Source organism: Sesamum indicum, linkage group LG1 (assembly GCF_026168435.1).
Source record: "Sesamum indicum cultivar Baizhima isolate 11 linkage group LG1, ASM2616843v1, whole genome shotgun sequence".
Lineage (NCBI taxonomy): Eukaryota > Viridiplantae > Streptophyta > Magnoliopsida > Lamiales > Pedaliaceae > Sesamum > Sesamum indicum.
This window is the reverse complement of record NC_142657.1, coordinates 2,154,279-2,180,752: the sequence shown is the minus strand read 5'-3', so window position 1 is coordinate 2,180,752 and position 26,474 is coordinate 2,154,279. Positions and strand designations below refer to the sequence as shown.

Here is a 26,474-nt window from a genome sequence, read left to right as displayed (position 1 = left end):
TTTATTTTTAGATATAACTTTAAATAGTTCAAAATAAGAGAAATTGTAGTCCGGACCTGACTCAGTCGAACTAGAATTGATCATATGGTAAGTACATTATGATTGATGCACAGTTCTAAAAAATGACTAATTATATAATAAATGTGATATATTTACTCTGTAATTGATTCGGACAAGAATTTTTAGTTAAAGCAGATGATTTCCATAAGATTAAGAAAAGAAATTGGAGTAACCTTTCGGCCCAATAGTAGTATTAAAGTGTAGTGTTGGTCATTTCACACCTAAGTAATGTAACCAAAAGGGGAAAAAACAAAAACGAAAAAGAGACTACTTCATCAACCATCTAAAAACTGACACTAAAGCAATACACTTGAGAAAGTTTCTTGCAACCCATGAATAAAAATTAAGATCCAAAAAGTGAGAAGAGACAACAGGAAACAAGCCAAAAATATCATCAATTGCTGCCAAAGAGGAAGGTTTTTGGTACAAAACAAATTATTTCTCTTTCCTATGGTATTAACTTGGCAGTAACTATTCTTTTCTCCCCTCATCATTTCAAAATTTAACCCAAATAAATAAATAAATAAAATCTATGGGCTTCGGAAATAAGAGAATTACACTTGGGAGAAAATAAAATTGCCAACAAGTTATTCATTTACATTGCAGAGCTCCTTCTTGACCAACATTAAAAGCGAAGACAAACGACATCTTAACTGAAAAAACAAGTGTAAATGTAATAACCCTAAATTGTGTATCACGAGGGCTGCCAATTTCTAGGGAAAATTTTCTGTCCCGGAGCGAGGATGGCCATTGGATCAAAACGGACCTTCCTTTCCTGGAATCTTGGCCATTGATCTCCAAAGTGTTGCTTCCAAGCCTCCATGGAGTTGTAGTGGGGAAGGTAGAGTTTGAAGTCAAAGGCATTTGTGGTGCAAGTTCGAACAATCTCTTGATTTTGTGCCATCATTTCCTCAACTGATAGCCCTTTTGGGTAGGGAAAGGAGAAGCGTAGCAAAGCCACCAAGTAAAATACATCCCCTTCTGGCAAAGCAACGGATTTGCGACTGTCCCACCTATTTTTGCGACGGAAGAAGCGTAAAAATAAATAAATACGGACATAATTCTCAAGAAAAGATGTAGGGCCGAGGGGTTTAAGACACAAGTTGAAAGTTTTGTCAGGGTTACAAAGGGGGTGGTCCGTTCTATTACTAGTCCATGTCTGGATCCACTAGCGTGTCGATTGCAGGGTGCACATCTTGTTCAAGTACTTCCACGTGCCGTCTTGTTAATGAGAAAAAAATAATAATTCATATATATATATATATAATTTAATTAAGAATAGTAGGTACGTACGTACTTGGAACGTAGGAGAGGATAGATCAAGATGGGTCCACCAATCCCGTGCTTTAGAATACTCTTGAAGATAAGACGATCAAAATCTGCAATGTTTTTCTGAGAGACAAAGAGGTTGAGCCATGGGTGTGGGGCGTCCCATATACCGCTTGCCTTGGCTCCTTCCTCAGCTCGTTTCACACGTACTAGGAAATCAATGTACCCCACATCTACCTCCAACCTCAGTCCCTCCAAGAACTTTAGCCCTCCCACCAACCTCTCCACCCTCTACAACAAATTAAAATCACCCATGGTAAGATGAAAAACTAGTGTAGTGCCCTGCTGTAATGGGGAATACAAAGAATGAGTAATTAATCCGGACAATGATCACCACAATTGACGCTGACGTGGCATTATGAGAGCGAAAGTGCTTAAATTACGTGTCGATGTCTCAATAAAGGGATCACATTTTGTGGCTGGTAGCTGTTCATGGAACACATTACCATAATGGGCTCAGAGGGCATGGCGGCGCTGAACCCAACCCCGCCATTTCCACCGCCGTGACCGGTGGTTCATCCATCTCTACCACTTTCAGACAGGCCATTTTATGACGTTGTTGTCAGCATCAAACTGTACCTAGCTCAAAACTAAGTCCACTTCCGGTCTTCCCAAGTTACCAATTCTAAAATCTAAAACCACCATTGCTACAAGAAAAGACCAAATGAGAATATATATATATATATATATATATAGTAAAAGTTATTTCATTTTCTTTAAAGAATTTACAAGTAATTCTGCTCATTCTCCTAACAAAAATATATATAGCTAGAGAAACAAATATCTTCGAGTGGAATTACGCACATTAAGTATATTACACATTTATTTACAATTAATAATATAATAATTCTTGGAAAAAAATAAATTCTTCTAAGTATGTGTGCAACACGATATACATATATATATATTATATTTCATACAGATTACCAATATCCTTAATTTGTTCTTACGTAAATTGCAAGTCATAATCGAATCGATATTGAATTACTTGACTTTTGCTACACATTTTCTTAAAATTTTCAAGATTTGAAAAAAAAAAAAAACAACAACGTTAACAACGCGTTGCATTAAATTAGACATTGAACCAAGAAATAAGCAAAGAACCTCGTCAATTGCGGACGGTCCATCCTCATTTTTGTAATGCAATGCTACTTCAAGGCAGTAAAGAACCGGGCCGGCGTTAGGGGTCATACGGGTCGGATCAAATGGTTGATCCGGATTCAATGGCACCGACGGCCATCCGTTGACTGGATCATCGCTGTTGACGAAGACGAAACCTTCCACGTAATCGAATGAGTTGCCATCTCCCCGAGTCACTAGCAACTCAGCATCACGAGTGAACTCGCTGAACTCACTGTAAACCACCCTTATCCACCTTACCTGCTCACCACAATGCACAATATTATTTGTTGAATAAGAAAAAGTCTTATCTAAATCAACCATGTCTGAATCAAACCAATCACAAAATAACTATAATGCACTTATTTACACGATAACATATAATTGGTTGAGTTAATATTAACATTAATTATACATATATGTATGTATTTGCATGTAAATACCATATCTGGTGCAGGTTGAAGCAAAACCCTAGCTCGAGTAATAATTCCGAACTGCCCGAGTCCACCAAGGACACTAAAGAAAAGTTCAGAATTTTGATTATTCGAACAAACTAGTACGTCGCCATTTCCAGTGACCACCTCCAATTCTGTTACATTCTCCGTTTGGGGCCCATAAAGGAAAGCCTGACCACTAACGCCGCCGTTCGACAGCGTGCCGCCCACAGTTAAATCCAAATAATCCGTCCACGAGCGGGGGGCGAGGCCGTAGCCCAACACGCACCGTTTGAGCACGTCCGCCCATAATGCGCCGCCGCTTACGTCAGCGTATGCTGCGGCGGGGTCGACATCGATTTTGTGTTCGATTGTTTTGATGTCGAGGACGAGCCCCCGGTGGGCCATGGCTTGCCCGTTGACGGAGTGGCCGTTGCCGCGAGCAGCCACTGTGAGGTGCTGTGAAAGTAACGCCACCCTTATCACCTTCGCCACGTCGTCGCTGGTTAAAGGCTTAATGACTGCTAAGGGCTTGGAAGACTGAACGGCCCCGAAGTCTTTAGCGGAAGCTTTGAGGGATCCGCCACCGAATTCCACGGTGCCGAGGAGATCGATCCCTGTGAGAAGAGGCAGCACATCGGCGGAGGATGATGATTCGAGGTCGTTGTCGTGATCAAGAAACCGCTCTATGTATGCTATCATTGTTGAAGGCAAACAGGAGTCGATGGAGCACTGAGTAGGAGAAATTATTGGAGTTAAATAGTTGGATGAAGGAATTGAATTGAAGGGAAGAGGGAAATTAAAGGAAAACACAAGGCTTTCAATATCTTGTTGACGCTGTGCATCCAATCATCTGTATCTGTCTGCCACTTCTTCACATAAATTCACATAATGCTTATTTATTTAATTATTCTTTTATGTACTACCCAAATAAAAAAAAATTATTAATTTCCTTATGATGATAATATTGACACTAGAACAAAATATAAAGTATTAGTATCCCAAGACATAATTAATGCATGCAAATTGTTAATTTTCTCATTTTATTCACCTACTCGGACCAGAAAGAGAATATGGTTGGGGGAAGACGAATTGGGTTTTATATTTTTAATTTTATTTAATTAATATATATAAAGTTCTCTTCTTAAAAAAAAATAAATAACGTAATTTTTGTATATATTGCATGTACATGAGATTGAATGGAATAGATGAGTATGATTTGAAAAAATAAAAAAAGGGGGATGTTAGAAAATTAAGGATGATAATTGGGAGTTTGACAAAAACGTCCATAATGTGTACAACTGTTTAATTTCCACTTTCACTGTTTGAACATTAATCATTGTATATATTTGTATCCTTTCATTAAACTAAACTAAGTGTTGTCTGTGTGCTTTACTCATCATCATTATTTTACATCAATGGACTACACACTCTCCTGTCCTCTTCTTCAATTCCTCTCTCTTTTCCCTTGCAACTTGTCATTATTTCACTCATTTTAGTTGCATCAAAATGCAGTTTTAAATGAGCCCTTCTGCTTTCAACCAATGTGGTTATGTGCACATATTTTTAAGGTTGAGAATTTGATTCCAACAAATGTAGTTATGAGATATTTTATAATAATTTATGCCATTCATTATTTAAACTTTTGAATACAATATTAATTTGAAATTATTGATATATTTAATAAATTTTTTTTGGCAAAGTTACGATAAACTAATGGCAAATGCTAATGATAATTTATGATTGTGATATACTATTAGTGTTGGCTTTGGGTGGGCCTAATTATGCCCACTTATAATAAAACTAATGATGCTGTAATAATTCTTGAGACATAATTATTGAAGTTAATTTTGAATTTCATTTGTCTTTTAAGATACATCCGAAATGTGAAAACCCTATTAATTAATATTGAAATTAACATTATATATTGCACCTACCTAATTAATCATATGATAATCCGAAATAAATTTATTATCAATTTACACTAAAATTTTCCCCTGAGATTATTATTATTATTATTATTATTCAGCGTACTAATTGAGAGTAGTTGTCTCATCAAGATATCCGACGTACGTAGACTTCTCTTACAAAGATTCAGTTCATGATTTGTTCTAATAAATATATCATTTTAGATTTGGAGGCTGCCAAATGAACTGATGCTTGATTGATTATGTAATATATTTTATTGTTTAGGGGGAATTACGCTTACTTATTTTTTAGTACAAGTAGCTACGGGGTTTGCTATGACTTTTTACTATCGTCCAATCGTTACTGAAGCTTTTGCCTCTGTTCAATACATAATGACGGAAGCTAACTTTGGTTGGTTAATCCGATCAGTTCATCGATGGTCGACAAGTATGATGGTCCTAATGATGATTCTACATGTCTTTCGTGTGTATCTCACCGGTGGATTTAAAAAACCTCACGAATTGACTTGGGTCACAGGTGTGGTTCTGGCAGTATTGACCGCATCTTTTGGCGCTTACAGACAGACTTACAGCCGGGTCTTCAGCCGCTCTCCTCAAGATGTTAGCTTCGGGCTAATTAATCACCGGGACATGCAGATCGATCCTTAATCAAAATTGATTAACAGATGATTCTATATAGAATAATAATTATTTAATTATCCACGTTAATTGTACCATGAAACATCTTCTTCTGTTGCCTGATCAACTCACCCTTTCTTTTAATAAATTAAGAATACAAAAATATATATTATTCATTTGGATACATTGTATCAAGTGCAAATGCATATATATGTTATCGTAATAAAAAGGGAAAAAATCTAAGAGATAATTAATCATTGCAAAAATATAAACATTGATAGACAATTATTTACCATAAATTTTGGAGGGTTTCAGTTATTTTTTATTTATTATTCAAGCTTGAAAAACACATTAATTAAATAGTTATACGTAAGATTTAGTGAACCATTAATATTTTAGTTGATATCATAGATAGCACAGTTTATGGGCTTGACATATTTGATCCCATAAACTAAAAAATTATAATTTTTTATTCTATGAGACCAAAAAAATTTATAATTTTTTATTTTATGATATCAAAGGTGCTATGATTTTTTTATCTATGTGACCATATATACTAAATTCATAAATTATGAAACTAAAAGTAGGACACTCAATTAATTACGTGTTTGAACCAAAAGTGCATTTTTTCCTCCCAAATCTTTAAGCAAAAAAAAATTAATATAATATCAAACGATGAATAAAGGACACAAAAATATATACATATATGGGGGAGTTAGCCCAATTTAGCGGCCCAAGGCCCAATTCAGGAAATATTCCAGTGGTCAGTCTACTAATCACAAACAGATATTTATTAATTAATTTAACTTTTCAAATTTTAATATTAACTGATAAATTGGTTTTCTTTTCTTTCTTTTTTTTCAGCACACAATTAACAACCTCATTCTTCACAATAGACCCATCTGAAAGCTTTTATGACTTGAGACGATGTGAAAGGTTGTAGTAAGTTGTCTCGCATGCTAGCATCTCTGAATGTTTGGTTCCTTTGGCTATGTCCTCGAGCGAGGTCGATTGGAAGCATGGACAGTACTGAAATAGGCGGAGATTTCGTCCTCCGTCTACACCCAAGAACCCCTTGAATTGAGAATTCTCGAAATAGAGTTTGTTCGAAAATCGTGGGTCACTTTTCGGTGGAAAAAACCCGTATCCCAATCCCCCTCTCGAAGCCACAATACTTTTTCTTAGTGTGCTGCTATGCTTTCCAACTCACTCCAAATAGCTTCAATATCCTGTTGATGCTCTGAAGTGATGGGCCCCTGTAGAATCCGCCTCATCTTATCCTCTAACAACTTAAGCCCTTGCTTATCCACTCGGATGCCCATGCCACACCACTGTGTTGTGAATTTCCCGTCTCCCGAATATTATCCAAGTTCGACATCCAACTATTTGCTACCACTGTTTCACACTGGCTTCATCGCAGTCAAGCCGCCTCAAACTACTACGGTCGAGAAGCACAGGAACCATACTCTGGTGTATCAGTCAATCCGCATGATCAGAGCAGTTCTTAGGTTCATCTTTGACAGAGACATCCGGGGAAAGATGAGTCCATTCCATATTTGCACATCTTCTGTCAAGCCGCTCCCTCACAGAAGAAGAAGAACAAGTATTTCCATTACACCATGTGAAGGGCAGCCTCGTGAAGCCTAAATCTGAGAGGGCACATCTGGCCAAAGCCGAGCAAAAACTCCGGATTTGCCAACTTGGGCGAGGTGGGTGTTAAGTTGTGAAGATTGATTTGAAGAAGAAAAGGATAACCTGATTCAACTTAGAATTCCCAAGTTGAGTTGGAGAAGGATAACCCGATTCAAAGTTGAGTTGGAGAAGGATAACCTCATTCAACTTAGAAATCCCAAGTTGAGTTGGAAAAAGGATAAGTCATGGCTATATATACTACTCTTATTAGCATTGTTTTATAGAGCAAAGTAGAATAGAGTAGAGAGAAAAGAAAGAGTTGAGACGAGGGTGAGTGTTGTTTTTCACGTGTGGTGAAGACTTGCATACAAGTGTGTGTGTGTTGTACTCCTCAATTTTCCTCCTCTTTGAGTGTTTTCTCCTGGCTTGGTATCGCCCCCAGACGTAGGATTTATATCCAAACTGGGTTAACAAATTCGTGTGTCTTTTATCGCCTTCATATTCCACCTGTTATCCATCTTAACCCGATCCATTTCCTAACAACTGGTATCAGAGCCTGGTTCAAGGAGTTAAGATGGAGGGAAAGTTTCCAGTCGAACGGTTCAATGGTTCCGACTTTGGGTTTTGGCGTATGCAGATGGAGGCCTACCTGTACGGGAAGGACCTGTACGAACCACTTGCAGAGAAGTCCGAGAAGACGAGTGATGAAGAATGGAAGGTGCTCGATCGAAAGGCGATGAGCGCAATAATCCTGTCGCTCTCTCGGAATGTCGCCTATCATGTGAAGGGAGCAAAGAGCACGAAGGAAGTTCTACAGACTCTTGCCGATATGTACGAGAAACCCTCAGCAATGAACAAGGTTATGCTGATGAAAAAACTATTCAGGTTGCAGATGGAGGAGAGGAAGTCGGTGGCCGATCACCTCAATGACTTCAACCAACTCACGACACAGCTGGCGTCTGTGGATATCGTGTTTGACGATGAGGTAAAAGCGTTAATTTTGCTTTCATCTTTACCTGACAGTTGGGATGTGGTTGTTACTTCAGTGAGCACTTCGTCTGGGAAGGAGAAGATGAAGTTCGACAACATCAGAGACATGATGTTGAACGAGGAAACCCGTAGAAAGCAAACGGGTGGATCATCTGGCTCTGCGCTACATACAGAGTCCAGAGGGAGACCTGACACACGGGGTAAATACCGTGGAAGGTCAAGGTCAAGGTCCAGGGGGAAGAACAAGGGCAAGAAGGAGATGGTGTGCTGGAACTGCGAGAAGCCCGGACACATGAAAAGCGAATGTCGGGCGCCAAAGAAGGAAAAGGAGGGCCGAACAGCGAATGCCGCGACGGAGGAGATCACGGATGCACTCTTGTTGAGTGTGAGCAGTTCTTCCGATGATTGGGTTGTGGATTCAGGGGCCTCATTCCACTCATGCAGTAACAAAGACATCATGGAGCCATACACCTCAGGTGATTTTGGCTTAGTTTATCTTGCAGATAACAAACCCCTCAAGATTGTAGGAAAGGGAGATGTGCGGATCAAATCAACGAATGGGTCATGCTGGACCCTACATGATGTGAGACACATACCAGGACTGAAAAGGAACTTGATCTCAGTCGGACAGCTGGATAGTGATGGATTCCACACGACGTTTGGAGACGCGAAGTGGAAGATCAGTCGGGGAGCAATGACTTTGGCTCGAGGACTAAAGTCGGGAACGCTCTACATGGCGGGAGGATCTAGTTCAAACATTCCCTTTGCAGGAACTGTATCGCAGGCTAACCTGTGGCACAATCGCTTGGGCCACATGAGCGAGAAAGGAATGAACGTGCTGAAGTCGAAAGGACGGTTGCCCGAGTTAAAATCGGTGGAGGTGGGTCATTGTGAACACTGCGTGTTCGGAAAGCAGAAGCGGGTGAGCTTCTTGACCACAGGAAGAACTCCGAGGAAAGAAAAGTTGGAGCTTGTTCACACCGATTTGTGGGGGCCAGCACCAGTGTCATCTCTTGGTGGATCAACGTACTACATGACATTCGTCGATGATTCCACTAGAAAGGTATGGGTGTATTTCTTAAAAAGAAAATCTGATGCCTTTGATACATTCAGGAGATGGAGGGCACTAGTGGAAAATGAGACAGGTCTACAAGTGAAATGTCTCAGATCGGATAACGGTGGCGAGTACAACAGTGAAGGTATCAAGAATTACTGCGCCGACCATGGAATCCGAATGCAGAAAACAATCCCGGGGACACCTCAGCAAAATGGCGTTGCTGAGAGGATGAACAGAACACTGAATGAGCGTGCGAGATGCATGCGATTGAAGAGCGGACTACCAAAGATGTTTTGGGCAGATGCAGTCAACACGGCTGCTTTCTTGATCAATCGAGGGCCTTCTGTCCCGTTGAACAACAGGATACCAGAAGAGGTATGGAGTGGTAAGAAAGTGGATCTTTCTTTCTTACGTACGTTTGGTTGTTCAGCCTATATTTTGAACGATGATCGGACTAAGCTGGATGCTAAGTCGATTAAATGTACATTCATTGGGTATGGGACTGACGAATTTGGGTATAGATTCTGGGATGATCAAAACCGGAAAATAATTCGTAGCAGGAATGTTATATTCAATGAGGATGTAATGTACAACGACAGGAAGGTAAGCCCGGACGATGACAAGAAGGAAAGGGAATTTGTTGATCTCGATATTTCAAATTCCGGGATCATGAGACCAGCAGATACGGATTCAGTGGGAGTTCAGACGGACGAAACCGAACAAACGGAGATAGAGCCAGAACCAGTATCGGAGGAACCGATTACTGAAAGCAGCACACCCTTGGCACTAGGTCGAGAACCGAGGCTGAGAAGGGCCCCAGATAGGTACTCCCCCTCTCTTTATTACTTGCTTTTGTCTGATTGTGGAGAACCCGAATGTTACGCAGAGGCAGTCAATGATGTCCACAAGAGCAAGTGGGAGCTTGCGATGAACGACGAGATGAACTCGTTGAAGAAAAACAACACATGGGAATTGTGTCAGCTCCCAAAAGGAAAGAAGGCCCTACAGAACAGATGGGTCTATCGGGTTAAGGAAGAATCAGACGGGAAGAAGCGGTACAAGGCAAGACTCGTAGTAAAGGGATTCCAACAAAGATACGGTATTGACTTTACTGATGTTTTTACACCTGTTGTCAAGTTAACTACTATTCGTCTTGTGTTGAGCATGGTAGCGGCAGAGAACTTGGAGTTACAACAGATGGATGTAAAGACAGCCTTCCTACACGGGGATCTTGAGGAGGAGATATACATGGTACAACCAGAGGGGTATAATGGAGATGATCAGCAGGTGTGTCGCCTGAAGAAAAGCCTGTATGGATTGAAACAGGCTCCGCGGCAGTGGTACAGGAAGTTTGACAACTTCATGCTAGAGATAGGTTTCTCTAGATGCAATGCTGATCATTGCTGCTACGTGAAGAGGTTCGATGAGTTTTTTATCATTCTACTCCTGTATGTTGATGACATGTTGATAGCAGGATCAAATGTCAAGGAGATCAATAGGCTCAAGGATCAGTTATCGAGGAAGTTTGACATGAAAGATCTTGGCGAAGCAAGACAGATATTGGGCATGAAAATCACAAGGGACAAAGGTATTGGTAAATTATGGTTATCTCAATCTGATTATATTGAGAAGGTATTATGCAGATTCAAGATGGAAAATGCAAAACCGGTTGGAACGCCATTGGGAAATCAGTTCAAACTATCCAACAGTGATTCGCCCCAGACTGACTCCGAACGTGCAAAGATGAGAGTCACACCGTATGCCTCAGCAATTGGGAGCCTGATGTATGCTATGATCTGTACTCGACCGGATATAGCACATGCAGTGGGAGTAGTTAGCCGTTTTATGAGCAATCCAGGAGTGATGCACTGGGAAGCTGTGAAATGGATTCTTAGGTACCTGAGGGGTACTAAGGACCGAGCATTGGTGTTTGGTAAGGGCAAGCTTACCTTGTTTGGGTTTGTTGACGCTGATTTTGCAGGGAGTGACTATGACAAAAGGAGGAGCACTACAGGGTACGTGTTCACATATGGCGGTACAGCCGTATCCTGGGTCTCAAAGTTGCAAAAGGTTGTCACACTGTCCACGACGGAAGCTGAGTACGTGGCAGTTACTGAGGCAGCTAAGGAGCTCATTTGGCTGCAACACTTGTTGGGTGAATTAGGGAAACCTCAGGCAGATGTGATTCTTCATAGCGATAGCCAGAGTGCGATCCATCTGGCAAAGAATCCCGCGTTCCATTCGCGGACAAAGCACATCGAGATCAAGTACCATTTCATCCGACAACTTCTGGAGAAGAAGGCACTGCAGCTGGAGAAGATCCAAGGAGAAAAGAATCCTGCGGACATGCTGACCAAGGCGGTTGCGATGGCGAAGTTGAAGCTGTGTACGGCTTCGACTGGCCTTGATGACTAGAGTGGACAAACCCGGCGGTACCAAGAAAGAAGTGGAGAAAAGCTAATCAATCTTCAAGTGGGAGATTGTTAAGTTGTGAAGATTGATTTGAAGAAGAAAAGGATAACCTGATTCAACTTAGAATTCCCAAGTTGAGTTGGAGAAGGATAACCCGATTCAAAGTTGAGTTGGAGAAGGATAACCTCATTCAACTTAGAAATCCCAAGTTGAGTTGGAAAAAGGATAAGTCATGGCTATATATACTACTCTTATTAGCATTGTTTTATAGAGCAAAGTAGAATAGAGTAGAGAGAAAAGAAAGAGTTGAGACGAGGGTGAGTGTTGTTTTTCACGTGTGGTGAAGACTTGCATACAAGTGTGTGTGTGTTGTACTCCTCAATTTTCCTCCTCTTTGAGTGTTTTCTCCTGGCTTGGTATCGCCCCCAGACGTAGGATTTATATCCAAACTGGGTTAACAAATTCGTGTGTCTTTTATCGCCTTCATATTCCACCTGTTATCCATCTTAACCCGATCCATTTCCTAACAGTGGGCCTTCCATTTTCTATGTGATCTAGAATTTCGTTAAAATCCCCCACGTAGAGCCAGGCTCGATTGGACTGATGGTGAAGGCAAGATAGGAGATTCCAAGTTTACTGTATCAAGTTCGCCATAAATTTCGGTGAATCGCCGCCAGTCCAGATTATTGTCCAACTCAACAGATTCATCAATGTGATTATGAGAGTAGTTTTGGAGGAAGCACGCTAACTATCTTGGGCCACAACAATGCCAATCCCTCACCTTTTCCCCAAGCTGGCACACAAATAACCTTCATATCAAAACTCTTTTTCACTAATTCTATGAGGCTAGATCAATATTTGGTTTCTGCCAAAAATACCAAAGAAGAGTTATTTGCCCGAAGATGCTCAACTGTCCATGGCCCCCTAGTCTTAGGGATGTAAAATATCTTTTCAAATATAAATCTCGCAAGTGTTTTTGACTTGTTATATTGAATAATGGAATATTGTCTTTTTATAATAATAATAATAAAATGAGTGGTGCAAAGGCGTTGGATGATGTGGGAGAGGGAAATGAATGAAGACAAGGAGGAAAAGACGTTCACGTGCGCAACCATCAATTATAGCAGCTTCCTATTCCTATTCCGGATGTCTCTCTTCTCTCTCTCTCTTCACCCCTTACCCTTGCCTCTGCACACACCACACGTGTTATTTGTCTTGCTCTGTCTCTATTCTTTTTCTTTTTTTAAATAAATATTAAATTTTTTATGTACGTAAACCTTTTCTATCTCTCTTTCTCTCTCTTCCCAAATTAGGTTGATGATTGAAAAGATTGCCTTGCTTTTGGGGGCAGATATTCAAAATTATGGTAGAGGTGATGAGTACAATTATTCTTCATGTTAATCCAAATTAGAACAAAAGTTTGATATTAATACAAATCATCGCATCGGTGGTGGAAAAAAGATCAATTTTCAAGATTTATATTATAATTGCTTCAAATATTTTTCATACAAAACCAACAATTATGATTTTTTAAAATTATAATATAGTGAATTGATTTAATTATGAAATTTTATAACTATTAACAATTGAATTATAGGAGGCTAATTTGATTATTTGCTCAATCGTTTTCTAATCATATCATAGTTAATGAATCAAGGCCATGTCTAATCACTTGATTCTTCTGAATTTATAAAATAATCATGTTTCATTTAATGTAATTAAGCATTTGATCAAATAATTTAAGGTATATATTAGATTGGATGAATTTAAGGTAGCATATGAACCTACCCCTCGTACCCGGCCATTTTTCTTCCTTCTGCTCTCTCTCTCTCTCTCTCTCTCTTCAACCTATCAGCTCCGTAGCCCTTTTCGACTTCCCTTCTTCCCCTCAACACTCCTCATTATTAGGGTTTCTTCTAATACAGAAACACACACACAATAGTTAATCATCCTCCCATCATATCAGTTTTTCTTCATAACTACCTCTACAAGGATGCATTCGGGTTTTCAGATCCCCGAAATCGAGCACCGCCGCTGCCACCACCACCATATCGTACCACCCGAAACTAGTTGCACCGCGCTTTTATTATCCATGAACCAAACCCATAATCTTGAACAAACCCATGCTACCCTACCCACAACCCAGCAACTGTTCCTCGACCAGCCCGTTTTTCTTCCACCCCACCTGAACGCCGCCGGCGCCGCTGCTTCTTCACCCTTTTTTCCGGTGAAATTCAAGCTAGATTTTAATGGAACTTGCACAAGTAACCATGTTGACGGTGCTGTCAGTCGTGGGAGCGAGCGATATCAAGTCCCCGAGGCCCGACACCACTCTTCTTTCATCGGGATGCCGCATTCTTGGCAAAACCAACAAGATTCTGCTATTAAACAACCCCCATTCTGGTAAATTTTCACTTGTGCAGCTTAATTTGGACGAAATCACAGCATTAGTATAGATTTACTCTTGATTTATGAATGATTAATAGTTCCATCCTTGGTAAGTATAGATTGGAAGTCATTGATGTTGATGGATCTGGTCATCGATCCATTTTCTGGTTAAGTTAATTTAAATTTCATGGTACTGTACGTTGAGGTCAGAGTTTCTGGCATTAATTAACGTTCGCAGGGAGGCACGAGTATCCAATGAGAACACTGACATGGTTGACGGACAAGAATACAGAGAAATGAGCCAGAAAGAAGCTGTAACGAACTGTTTGGAGAGCAGAAATAGAGTACTCTATGGCGAGCTAGAAGCAATATACCAACGCCCCGACGCTGCAGAGAATAGCCAAACAAGTCCTCCCGAGATCTTGCCCGTCGGCTCCTCAGGGGCCTCCATCGGAGAGTTAGGAGCATCAGAATCCATGAAAAAGGGTAAAAGGAAGAAGAGAAAAGGAAGGGGTAGTGAAAAAGTGATGATGAATCCAATGGCTGAGTTTTTTGAAGGATTGGTGAAGCAAGTGATGGATCATCAAGATAATCTAGAGAAGAAGTGCGCACAACTGATTGAGAGACTGGATGAAGAGAGAAGGGAAAGAGAGGAGGCGTGGAGGAGCCATGAACTGGCCCGTTTCGAGCAGGAAGCCGAAGCGAGAGCCCGGGAGAAGGCCTCAGCAGCGAGTAGAGAAGCCGCCATTGTTTCCTACTTGGAGAAGATCACAGGCCAAAGAATCAGTCTTTCCAATAATCTCGAAGAAATGAAGCTTGATGATTAATTACTTAAAATATTATAGGTGGAGGAAGAAATGAGAGAAAACTGAAGGGCCGATTCAAAGTTGCGATCTTGATTATATATGTTTTTCAGAATGTTGGTCTGGAGAAAATAAGACAAGGGGTATTGATCAATAGGGTGAAAAGGGAAGTGAAGATATATATAAATCAGAACCGTGAAAGGCTTCATCAATCTTGATTGATGTGGTAAATTAATTAAGATTATATAGTTTGAAGAAGGTCCGTGAACATCATCATCATCATCATCATCATCATCATCATCATCAAGATTTGAAGGATAATTGTAGCTAGCTAGGTCTAAGGACGAGAATTACAAAGTATAACAACATTTCTTGTATGATCAATTTTGACGACCTGGAACATAATTGGATAGCATGATGATGAGATCCTCGTAATGAGCTAGCTAGCTAGGGTTTCTATTTATTAATTCCTTTGTTTATCTAACAGAGTCATTTTAAGATAAATAATTGATTGTTTTCCTATATATGGCTTGCACAAATTTATTTTGTTATTTATGTACAAGTACCTACACCTCTCCTCGACACATATATATAATGATCAATATCTCATTTTTCTTAGTTTTCTTGCATGTCATTTTTTGTTTCTAGCTAGTTAGTGTACATAACATCATGTTGCGGGATTTCTTCTTACAAAACCATGTGAAGATCGATATATAATTTTGGACAGGTACATTGAATTCCCAGCTGCATGTTTATATATATATATATGGGATCATTTAATTTGTAGAGTAAATTAATAATAAAGTAGCAGCATTTTCTGTTTTGTGTACGTATGCACATGCATGATTATTAACTATACATCCATCTGCGATCGTATACGTTTTTATACGTACACTGCTACTGCTTAGAATTTGCAGACCATCGATACTTCTTTTACACAAAATATTATATGAATTATGAAGAAATGATATGCCCTTGATTTCATCAACCTTATAAACAGCTATATATACTTTTTATTGATGATAATTTATTCCTTTATTCAATTTTGAAGGTTATTGTATATAATAAGATTATAGTAATTAAAAATGGCCATATAAAAAATTGATTTTCTTTTGCTCTCTTATTCTTAATCAATTCATTTTCACCCTTTCCAATTATTAATTATAGTGAACATTGAAATTTTGGTCCAGTAAGTTAAAGGGGTGGAACTTTTGGTCCCGCCCGAATTAATTTTTGTAATTTAGTTATTAATTTTGTAATTTTGCTAATTCAGTTTTTTTGGCAAGAAAATTACACGTGACTTGTATATGACTTTAAATCATTATTTTAGTCCTGTAAATTAATTCGTGCAGCACAAAAAATGACAACTCTCCAAAGGACTGAAAATGTCAACATTCCGTAAGTTACAAGACTAAAGCAATAACTAATTAATTGGCCATGTGCAAGTCACATACAATTCTCCTGCAAAAAGATGAAAATTGCTAAAAATTTTAAAGTTACAGGATGAAATTACGAAAATCAATTTATGTAGTTATGAAAATACTACACCATATAAGTTACAGGACTAAAATTATAATTTTTTTTCCTTAATTATATATTAGTTGTTATAATGTAAGTATGTATTAGACTGAATTTCATTACATATTGATACGTATATAATAAAACGGTTTAAATCCATTTTTTGTCCCTTAATATATGTTATCTTGCGTTTTTGTACTCCTTGAACTTTGTAGAATAGTATTTTGATTTTGTATATTTGCAATTTTTGTGATTTTAGTTTTTTTTTCCCCCTAGAATTCACCATTTTCACCAGAAAATGCATGTGACATTCTAAAATTGGACTTTTTCCTAGTAGCTCTTTTCTACAAGCATTTTGTATAAATTTTCAGAGTAATATTTGGGTCATACATCTTTTTAATATCACGATTTTAGTTCTTTTTTGTTGGAGTTCACCCTTCTTGTCAATGTGATTGAATTTCGATGAACAAAAAAATTGAAACCCTCAAAAATAAAAAAAAAATACAAAACTAAATACTAAGTTATGAAATAAAAAATGTGTTTAATCCTAATAAAAGTCTAGTGATGAGTATTTGGACCAAAGAAAGCGAAAATAAGGTTTGTTAAAGTATATATATATACTTCTCCAAATATAATTATTGTTAAAATAGATAGAGGTATTAGTTAATTCATAAATATGTAGTACGTACGTAGCTAGGTAGGTAACATGTTGATAAATTATAAACATAGACAGCAGAGATCATAAAACATGGTAATCGCTGCCGACAATTTCAATGTACGTAGCAAAAAGAAACATAGTACAATATTGGCTATGATTTCAGTCCCTCGATTGTAAAAGGTGATGTTGCACCAAACCGGAAAGCCAACCAATTTCAGACACTGCTGCCTACACCCATCTGCATTTAATTTGTCAATGTCAAAATATAAAGGGGTTCAGATTTCCCATCTTAATCAGAGTTTGATATGGGTGGCCGCCGGACCCCTCTTCACATACGATAAAAAAGCCATTGAGCTTTCAAGAAAAGCTGCATGCTCGTTTGCAATTGATGAGGTCCAGGTTGGGGGATGGGGACTGGGAGGGGAACCAGACATTGCTTATTAATGCTGGCTAATTGATGCACCTACGTAGGGATCATATATTCCATGCCTTGCCGAAAATTCTTACACAAAATAGGTTTGATCCAACTAAATTAACAAAGTAAGTATAATACCTTACCATGTAATTAGTCATTTTCTCTTAATTGTACACTAAGCTGCCGCATCTGAACTAATCATATGATAAGTGTAATATATTTGGGTTGGTCGGGGAAGACGATGGGGGGTGGGGGGTTATAATTTTTATTTTGAATTTTTTTATAAAAAATAATAATTACATATATTATAAATATATTTAATAGTTATAACTTATATATATTATAAATTAAAATAATTATATATAAATAGACTTAGTTTGATCGTTAACTAGAAAGAGTATTTTAGTCATTGTTTCTAAAAAAATAGGTTCAAATTAACCAAGGGGACGGTGTGATTATTTATTCGTAACACAAGAATAATTTTTTATATTAAAAATTTTATAGAGAGATTTTTTATATTTTGATATATCACAGGAGGTCAAAATAAATTTAACCCATTTTTTCCGGTTCTTGCTAGTTTTGTATTGCAAATTCTTCTTGTTGTTGGATTGAATGAAATTAGTTTTGAACAACTTTTCCTGTGTGTGTGTGTGTGTATGTATGTTCCTCATTTATTGGAATCATGTGTTGGGCCTTTAATTTAATGGCCAAGTTTGTCACTGGACTGCACAAGATTTAACATAGTCCAAAGATTCTGACCAAGAAATAAAAACAATTTGTGGACGTATCTCAAATGTCGTTGTAGTATAGTGGAGAGTATTCCCGCCTGTCACGCGGGCGACCCGGGTTCGATCCCCGGCAACGGCGTTATTTTAATTTTCCCCCACTCCTTCTTTTCATCCCCTCCAACTCCAAGCGGCGACAAAAAGGATTGTGGTGCAGCGCCACATCAAGCATCAAGGATTTTGGTGCAACCGCAACCTGAAATGCTGAGGGCGGCGGGAAAGGATTGCCTGTCCGTGGCCGTGGCCGCACCTTTTTTATATAGGATTTGAATTTTTATTTTAAATGATATTAAATATTTATATATACAGATTGTGTGTATATTGTTAATATGAGTAGAGAAGAAATATTAAATCTCTTAAAAAAATGTCATAAAACTTAGTGCTCTAGAGACTATATAAATAAAAAAAGAAACAAATAATATTGGCTAGAATTGTTGTTCAAGTATAAAAAGAATAGGATTCCTTATTCTTATTTTTATTCCACATCATAATGCAATAGATGCCATAATTGTTAGTGTTGGATACTTAATAATATTTGAATACCATATTTCAAAGTTGGTCTCAGACATGTACTTGTTTTAACAACGCCTTAAAATCTATGTTTATCGATTAAGTTTATATAAAATTAATTGAAGCTAAATATTATAAACAACTCCTTATTAATTTATTAGTAAAATTATAAATATTAATTTTTGTTCACTCCCAAATTTTATTTTCAAAGTTTGGCTACTATATATTATCTAATTTATAATTTTAATCATCCAACAACTAGTTAAGTCGGTTAATCTCCATTACATTCTCATCCATTTTTTGTAGCAAATTAGTCAAATGCCTTGTAGATTATGGATTATAATTTTATTTATTTTTTTATCAACATTAAAATAACAATTCAAAACTTTTATTTAAGGATTACATAATTGTATTAAATACCGATTGAGTTGTTGGACGTGATAGTGGAATGGGGGCACGCTTGAGAGAATCACTACCTCCATCTCCATCTCCATCTTTGTGAGCCCCACATGCTACTTGTCTGCTCCACCTCCCACCCTATATATGCTGCACCTGCACGCCTGCCTCTCATCCACTCATTTATTTATCCATCACTATACATATGTACACATTTATTTATTTATAAGAGAGTGTGTGTGTGTTTGTAGGTAAACAACGTAAAGGTAATACTAAATAGTAGAGATCTGGAAATGGGGTCAGAAGGAGTGGAGTTGTTTGGTTGCAAGAATGGTTTGTCATCAAAAGTAGATGATAAAGAGTACTATGATGAAAGGAATAAGGGGCAGATGATGATTGTAATTGGTTCGAAGAAGAGATTGATGTTGATCTGAAATGGTCTTTTGCTTTGAACAGGTGGGTGTGGGTGTGTTTGTTGTTTATTAAAAGCATTAATTAATGATGTTGATGTGGAGAGAGTGGTGCACAAAGGAACAAGTATAGCTCTTCTGGACACCAAACGCTTCGGGAAGGTTCTGGTGATTGATGGGAAGATGCAGAGTGCAGAAGTTGATGAGTTTATATATCATGAATGCTTAATGCATCCTGCTCTCTTATCTCACCCCAAGTATCACTCTACCCGGACCTTCCCTTGTATCAATTTTTATTCTTAATTAATGTAAGTGATATATAGCCCCAAGACTGTGTTTATAATGGGAGGAGGTGAAGGATCTGCGGCAAGGGAAGCACTTGAATACACAAAGTGGTCATGTGTGATATCGATCACGTACGTACCCTTACATGAATATATATTGCGAAAAGGATACATAGAATTACATGTTGTACGTGTGACGAATGAATGCAGGAGGTTGTTGATTTTTTGTAGAAAGCATCTCACAGCAAACCACGACGCTTTTCGCAACACCAAGCTTCATTTAGTCATAAATGACGCCAAGTAAGCAAATCTTGAGAATGTAATTCACATGTCACTTCTCAACCCCATATATATATATTTGGTTTTCCTCTATACAATATGAAGAGCTGAAGTGGAGAGGAGAGAGGAGAAGTTTGATATTATAGTGGGAGACTTGGCTGATCCTGTTGAAGGAGGACCTTGCTACCAACTTCTTTCTATCAAAACATCCTCAACCCCAATGGCATGCATCTTTGTCACTCAGCTCCAATTATATATATCCCTCTTTTGCTTTTCCTTCTTTAATAATATTCCAAGACCACATAATATTATACAGTTGATGTTGTAATAGATAGGATTCTGAGATTTGGTTCTTGATTGCATGCATTGTGCATAGGCCGGACCAGCTGGGGTGTTCACTCATAAAGAGGTCTTCTCATCTATATACAACACAATTAGACAGGTCTTCAAATGTAAGTCTCTTAAGGATGGGTGTGGGCTCGTGAGCCTCCCACATTCCAGCTAAAATAAAATGTTACGTGCTTATATATGCAGATGTTCGTGCATACACCGCTCACGTCCCATCCACACCTAAGTTGATGTAATGTTTGTTTGAGTGTAATGCTGAAAATTCTTTAGGCATTTCATACTAGCTCACTTGCTTTAATTAATTGCACATCACAGCGCATTTGCCCTAATTTTTGTTCAACAACAAAAAGTCTATATATTATTTTGATTTATGTAGAAAATATTTTATTCAAATCAGAGATATATAGACACAATATTATAATACGTTACTAATATATATATTATTACACCAACTGGAAATGCGAGAGACGGAATTAATGATGGAACTCTCATAATAAAAATCTCTTTTACAATAAAATTAATTCTCATTACAAAATCTAATCTGGAACTGTTTTTAAGTCCTCTTAACTGGATCCAAGTTAGATTCAGCAACAACAGCAGCAGCAATGACCCCAAGCACCACTCCACCAGCCACACTGCTCAGCAGGAAATTTGAGATACTTTGATGAGGTGGCATCCGAATGGGTTTTTACGTGGCGGATTCATGGCAGGGATAAGCTTATCAAGATTCGTCGGATTTCCTAAATATCAATGTTTCAAATGTCGAAAACAAGGAAACACTTGATTGAATTGACATCATTCTCCTTCCAAACAAGGAGGGTGCTGTAAGATATCAATATTAAACCATTCTCTTACATGACAATTTAACATTTTAAATGTGACCCTTGTTTAACATAAATTGTTCATAGTAGAAAATCTGTTGGAAGAGAAGACAGGATTGATGGGGGTAACCGATTCCCATTCCATGGTTTTTCAACAAGTCGAAACCTTATAATATAATCCGGCAGCAGATTTGAAATGTATCTTGTTGCAAAATATAATTTCTCCAGGGGAATGTTGGAGCCAATATGGACCATTACATCAAAAGACTTCAATCTGCAGTTAATAAGTTTCAATTATTACACAAGTAAATACTAAAATTAGTGAAATTTGAATTCAGAATTTCTTGATTTTGACAAAACCTCGTGGATTTTGTAATAGTTTTCAACTTCGAAACCTAGAAATCCAAAATTCAATGTAACACAAGCAAAATTCTAAGAAATGCAAAGGCAAAGCTGAAGCATGAATGCTAAGTCCTCCAATCCATCCTCATCTTGTAGTTCTGGACTACATATGTACACATTACAAAACTGCTGCTGCTTATTATTAGTCTGCTTTAACCAACCTCCATGGCCATTTTCTTTCTTAACGAATCCTTCAGCACTCACAACCAACAAAAACTACTGTCAGCAGCATTACCCGTAAAGAACAGGCAGCACATGTGTAAATCTCTTGACAAGCAATTGATTTTCCACATGCAAACAAGAAAATCGCCCCATGCTCTTCGTCTGCACCAGAAAATGAAATTGGTCTAAAGAACACTAATTTTCTGAGGACAAAAGAAGACTTACTAGAGTGGAAAATGCTGGTGAGTTTTTGAGATGGATCACAATCATTTGCTGGTTTCCGCTGCTGTTGTTTGTGAATCCATAAGGTGAACTTCTTGAGGAAGAAGATCGTATCTGATATTCAGCTCTTCAAAAATCTTTTTCATCTCCAGGACCAGATCCGTTTTGCGTCTGCTCTTCTCTGGATAGTCTTGGAAGTTCATTGTGTGATTGAAAAAGAGAGTCATCTTTATCTTGTTCACGTTTTCAATCTCCTTCACGACTAAGTTGTGATTAGGATGCCAATGCTGCGGGTTTTGCTCCAAGTACCTGACAGTTCAGAATGCAATTACAAGATGAACAAATGTAAAGAGCATATATATCTAATTTACTTGTATATAATCGACTATCACGTCAATTTATGTTGTGGGGTTTCTCCCTAAAATGGGAACCTATTCCTCCAATTTTGCGTTCGAAAGGAAACAGGTAGTTCTTGTGAAAATCTATTGTAGAATCAAATTACATTCAGAACTAAAGTACAGAACAAGCTTCTATCTGTAATCACAGCCACGAAAACAGAAATATGAAGTTGATTCCCAAGTTAGGTAAATCAGATATTTAATTCCTTCATTGATGATAAAATCTATATTGACAACAAATTTTATTATTACCACAAGAAAGCAAGCTAAATGTAACTTACTTCTTTATTTTCTCTTTTAAAGCGCCGATTTTCTCCATTGGCGTCTTGAAATCAATGCAGAAATCAAGTGAATCACCCATATCTGGGCTTCTATAGAAATTGCTGATGGGTTTGGTAGCCAAAACAGCATTGGGATAATATACTTTCTCATTATCAGACTTCAAAAAGACAGTCGTTAAGATATTCATCTCTTCCACGACCACCTGTAATTATGCAAAGAGAAATGTATTTAATAAAAAAAGGACTCAACAAACTGAGGCATGAGCAACTTCCACCAGTTACCTGGACACCATCGACGACACAACGGTCGCCAACATCGAACGGATGCATCACAAACACAAAGATAATAGCTTCGAATATAGTCTTGCAAGTGTTTCCGAACATAAAAACAGCCAAAACAAGCTGTGATGAGAGAAAAACAAGCACTTTGGTGGTTGCTATTCCCGTCAAGAGAAGCCACACTACTATGATGATAATAATCAAAATCACTGTCACGAGCTTGTTCAGTTGCTTTACAGCTGTTTTGGTGTCATTCAAAGCATGAGCTAGTGCTTTGCGACCATTGTAAACCTTCACCTGCATAACAATGTAGAGAAATTTTTCCTGTGGAACTATAACATAGCTATACAAAAAGTTACCAGGCAGACAAACATATTATATTTCTCATGAGATGTTATGGAGAGTGGCAAATAGATTACGTTTTTTAGTTTTAATTTTTATTTAGTATCTCTGAATTTTAGCAAAAGTCAATTCCAATGGAGAAATCTTGAAGAACTCTTCCTTCTTGTAAATTCTTATTTCTAGTTATCTCCACAAAGTATTACACAGATCTTTAAACAATTTTCAGAATTTTTCCATATTAGGACTACAACTGCAAAAAGGCGATGTGAAATCCACTGAGCTTTCAAGTTAACGAGAATGAAAATAAAGGACATACCACCCAGTCTGTCAAAGCTTTTCTGTCAATCTGCCCAGTCTCAGCCACATCAATCATTGGCATTACAAGCTCAACCTCTTCTTTCAGCATGAATCTCCTTAGGTCATATTCATCAATATACCTGTACATTCAAGATTACAATGCAACAGTGAGAGAAATGGACGTTGCTGGAGCAACTGTAAGCACAATCCTAATAGATGGCTTTTCTCACTTGCAACCAGGCTGAGCTACATTCCTGAAGATGTGATATGCTGCTGCAATTGCCTCCTCCTCATTTGTTATCTCCTTATCTGCTTGTTCATTACCTCCATCATAGACACTTTCATCAATTGCATTTGAAAGCGTCGTGAGACCTGAATTAGATATTACATCAACCAACATCTTCATGGTCCAGGCGGAGACCTTTTCTTGCTTCATCTGATGGAGTTTATTTATATCAATCACCTCTTTCTCCTTCTTTTCCTTGCCTTCCTTCCCCTTCTTTGTCACACGAAAACTGAACTGACTCACATTACTGTTTGTTTTCCCCAACATTTCTGCCGACTCCAGAACTGGCGGGCCAGACAGTGTGAGTAATATGTACTGATGGAAGATTGACTCCTGAATCCTATCAAAGAATGTATTTACGTGGAAAGAAGATGCCAAAATCTTCAGCAGCAAAGTCTTCAAGAGCCATAAAAACGCACCAATAAGCATCGCACCAATAGTCCAAGTTATGAAATCCAAAATTCGGGTAGTCAGACGGGACCCCTTCACCGCTTCCTGGAATAGCAGAACCCAAGTGACGAGCACTAAACCCAACCAAATACAGGTCTGAACGCTCTTCTTCAGACCATAAACAAAATATAATACCTTCTTTTTCAGCAAAAAGTTTAGCTCGATCAACAAAACAACAAAATGCATCAACCATTCAGTAACCAACAAGCCACTAAAAGTCACCAAAACAAGCACACACCACTTCCAAATAGGCAATCCCCAGAGTGTCAACTTTTGCAACCAATGTACAGTCAAGCTTGCAACCAAACACCCAAGAATGCATAGAAACAGCAACCACTCAACCAAAACCTTGGCTTTCACTTTCCTATACTTAAGCTTTTTCCTACTGCTGACTCTTTTATATATTTCCTCGTCCTCATCCACTCCTCTAAAACCACCAGGAGATGACATCAATGGTGTTTTTGGAGTAATCGGCACCGACCTACTAATTTCTTTCATGCTAGCACTATTAACATCCAGTTTCGTATTAGGTGAATTGCGAGTAGATATGACATTTTCTTCCGCTGAGGGTCCATTTTCCTCAAACATCTTACCATCAATCATCACAGACTGTTCACCAAATCTAGATTTTGGCTTTGAGTAAACTGACCTTGATAAAGATTTCCTCCGAGTGAGAGTCTCGCTAGTGGGGATTTTGGGAGGCCTATTGGAGCTAGGACCAATTCTTACAATTTCAGGAGAAGGACAACTAATGGACACTGACTTTTGGGCACTAAATGCTGAATCACTTGACGCTTTATGAGGTGAATCAGCTGAAAGTCTATGTCTTTGATCCTTTGCAACATCTGGGGTTGGAAATTTTGAATCTTTTCCATCCCCAGGAACGTTAATGATGACATCAGTAGCTCTTTTCTGATTCTCCGTCATACTTATTTCTCCGCTAATCTTTGGTGCTTTACCATTTGCATCCATCCTGTAAAAACCTGCCCGAATCAAACAAAAGAAGCACAAGATTTATATTTTCCTCAGAATGTAATACAAATCTGAAAAAGGAAAATGAGGAAAATCGCGGCAAAGAAATAACCCCTTTTAAACATAAATGATACTCACGAAACAATAAATAAATGAAGATAACAAACTAGACCTAGTTGCATTTTTCTATTTTCTTGAAGAATACATCTCACTGTCAGTTGTACTTGAAGAAAATCCATACCTAAGGTGCTAGTGCATTATGCACCGATAAACCACTCTCAATACCTACACAACCATAAAGTCAAAAGACACAAGCTTTTCGAGCCAAAAGAGATGAATTTTATTTCTGATATTAAGACTAGTAAAGAGGTCAGGAGTTTGCTTGGTTACCGGAGAAACAGTCGCCGTCAGCTGAGAAAAATAAAGATCTGGTAGCTTGCAAGCTCTACAGCCGTTGGGAGTAGCGGTATAACAAAAGTAAACCAAGGACGAATGTTGGTAAGAAGTCAATCATAAAGGTAACAAGCTGAGAGAGAGAGAGAGAAGGTGACGGACAGAGAGAAGCGTAGATGAAATATTTGAAAACGCTGCTGCTGCTGCTGCTGCTGCTCAAAACCATGTCTTTATTTTTATAAATCCTTTTATTATTAAGCAAATAAACTGAAGATATGCTGCTGTTTTACTCGGATATTATTCTCATTCACTCACTACTGCTACTAATAATAATACAGGTAGAGCACCACAAACTCTCCTGATATCAAAACCCGCTTTTTTATCCTATAAAACCCACTTCATCTACATCTTAATAATTATTGAGTGACTACTTTCTATAGTTGATTATTTAAATTTATGATATTGTTACAATTGGTTTATTTAGGAATAAGTGTGGCATCCCGACTTGCTACATCTAATTATCACTATTTCACCCTTTTTTTTAATTAGAACTTATTTTATAAGTAATTCCCTTTCAACCCGTAAAATAATTTCTATTTTATCAATATAATATATATATATATATCACCAAAAGTTTATATTATTCACACTAGATGTGTTCATGTACATAACCTCAAGAAAAATAGTATCACAATTTTAACTACAACCCGATAAGAGACTAGAATATTTAACAACCAAACCGCCCAAAACTCTGACTTCAAATATCACGGCTGATCCACCTAATAAAGATGACGGC

At 38.0% G+C, this 26,474-nt stretch overlaps 3 protein-coding genes, 1 non-coding gene and 1 pseudogene across 11 annotated transcripts; 3 read left to right on the top strand and 2 right to left on the bottom strand.

Annotated features, from left to right (window-relative positions):
- Positions 1-606: 606 nt before the first annotated feature.
- LOC105180056 (cytokinin dehydrogenase 7) lies at positions 607-3,793 on the bottom strand. Of its 3 annotated transcripts, XM_088877663.1 has the most exons (5): positions 2,952-3,793; positions 2,494-2,769; positions 1,358-1,620; positions 1,186-1,281; positions 932-1,073 (listed from the first exon to the last, which is right to left on the bottom strand). In XM_088877663.1, the coding sequence occupies exons 1-4, from the start codon at positions 3,642-3,644 to the stop codon at positions 1,209-1,211; spliced, it is 1,305 nt and encodes a 434-aa protein (XP_088733789.1). In that variant the 5' UTR covers positions 3,645-3,793; the 3' UTR covers positions 932-1,073; positions 1,186-1,208. The 3 variants fall into 3 exon arrangements, with proteins under 3 accessions (XP_011102038.2, XP_088733786.1, XP_088733789.1); XM_011103736.3 differs by lacking the exon at positions 1,186-1,281 and having other exon boundaries at positions 607-1,073; positions 2,952-3,785; XM_088877660.1 differs by lacking the exon at positions 1,186-1,281 and having other exon boundaries at positions 823-1,073; positions 1,354-1,620; positions 2,952-3,791.
- A 9,556-nt stretch (positions 3,794-13,349) lies between these two features.
- On the top strand, positions 13,350-15,294 carry LOC148789312 (uncharacterized). The gene is made up of 2 exons (XM_088878013.1): positions 13,350-13,982; positions 14,206-15,294. The coding sequence occupies exons 1-2, from the start codon at positions 13,573-13,575 to the stop codon at positions 14,792-14,794; spliced, it is 999 nt and encodes a 332-aa protein (XP_088734139.1). The 5' UTR covers positions 13,350-13,572; the 3' UTR covers positions 14,795-15,294.
- A 2,862-nt stretch (positions 15,295-18,156) lies between these two features.
- TRNAD-GUC (transfer RNA aspartic acid (anticodon GUC)) lies at positions 18,157-18,228 on the top strand. Its single transcript has one exon. It is a non-coding gene; the product is annotated as a tRNA-Asp (tRNA).
- Positions 18,229-19,345: 1,117 nt separating this feature from the next.
- Positions 19,346-20,640, top strand: LOC110011752 (thermospermine synthase ACL5-like; annotated as a pseudogene).
- Positions 20,641-20,843: 203 nt separating this feature from the next.
- Positions 20,844-26,085, bottom strand: LOC105179728 (mechanosensitive ion channel protein 10). Of its 6 annotated transcripts, XM_088885295.1 has the most exons (7): positions 25,676-26,085; positions 25,527-25,570; positions 23,808-25,296; positions 23,597-23,717; positions 22,942-23,235; positions 22,660-22,862; positions 21,501-22,289 (listed from the first exon to the last, which is right to left on the bottom strand). In XM_088885295.1, the coding sequence occupies exons 3-7, from the start codon at positions 25,283-25,285 to the stop codon at positions 22,025-22,027; spliced, it is 2,361 nt and encodes a 786-aa protein (XP_088741421.1). In that variant the 5' UTR covers positions 25,286-25,296; positions 25,527-25,570; positions 25,676-26,085; the 3' UTR covers positions 21,501-22,024. The 6 variants fall into 6 exon arrangements, with proteins under 6 accessions (XP_088741418.1, XP_088741417.1, XP_088741421.1 ...); XM_088885292.1 differs by lacking the exons at positions 25,527-25,570; positions 25,676-26,085 and adding an exon at positions 20,844-21,113 and having other exon boundaries at positions 21,984-22,289; XM_088885291.1 differs by lacking the exons at positions 25,527-25,570; positions 25,676-26,085 and adding an exon at positions 21,136-21,468 and having other exon boundaries at positions 21,984-22,289.
- Positions 26,086-26,474: the final 389 nt, after the last annotated feature.

What these genes read in the sequence shown, in the direction of transcription:
- LOC148789312 (XM_088878013.1), top strand. Translation starts at nt 13,573, where the DNA reads ATGCATTCGGGTTTTCAGATCCCCGAAATCGAGCACCGCCGCTGCCAC. An exon ending in ATTAAACAACCCCCATTCTG is followed by an intron (nt 13,983 to 14,205) that starts GTAAATTTTCAC and finishes TAACGTTCGCAG; the next exon opens with GGAGGCACGAGTATCCAATG.
- LOC105180056 (XM_011103736.3), bottom strand. Translation starts at nt 3,644, where the DNA reads ATGATAGCATACATAGAGCGGTTTCTTGATCACGACAACGACCTCGAA. An exon ending in TTCAACCTGCACCAGATATG is followed by an intron (nt 2,770 to 2,951) that starts GTATTTACATGC and finishes TGTGGTGAGCAG; the next exon opens with GTAAGGTGGATAAGGGTGGT. An exon ending in TATCCTCTCCTACGTTCCAA is followed by an intron (nt 1,074 to 1,357) that starts GTACGTACGTAC and finishes TCGCAAAAATAG; the next exon opens with GTGGGACAGTCGCAAATCCG.
- LOC105179728 (XM_088885295.1), bottom strand. Translation starts at nt 25,285, where the DNA reads ATGGATGCAAATGGTAAAGCACCAAAGATTAGCGGAGAAATAAGTATG. An exon ending in GTGTCGTCGATGGTGTCCAG is followed by an intron (nt 22,863 to 22,941) that starts GTAACTGGTGGA and finishes GCATAATTACAG; the next exon opens with GTGGTCGTGGAAGAGATGAA. An exon ending in TTAAAAGAGAAAATAAAGAA is followed by an intron (nt 22,290 to 22,659) that starts GTAAGTTACATT and finishes CTGAACTGTCAG; the next exon opens with GTACTTGGAGCAAAACCCGC.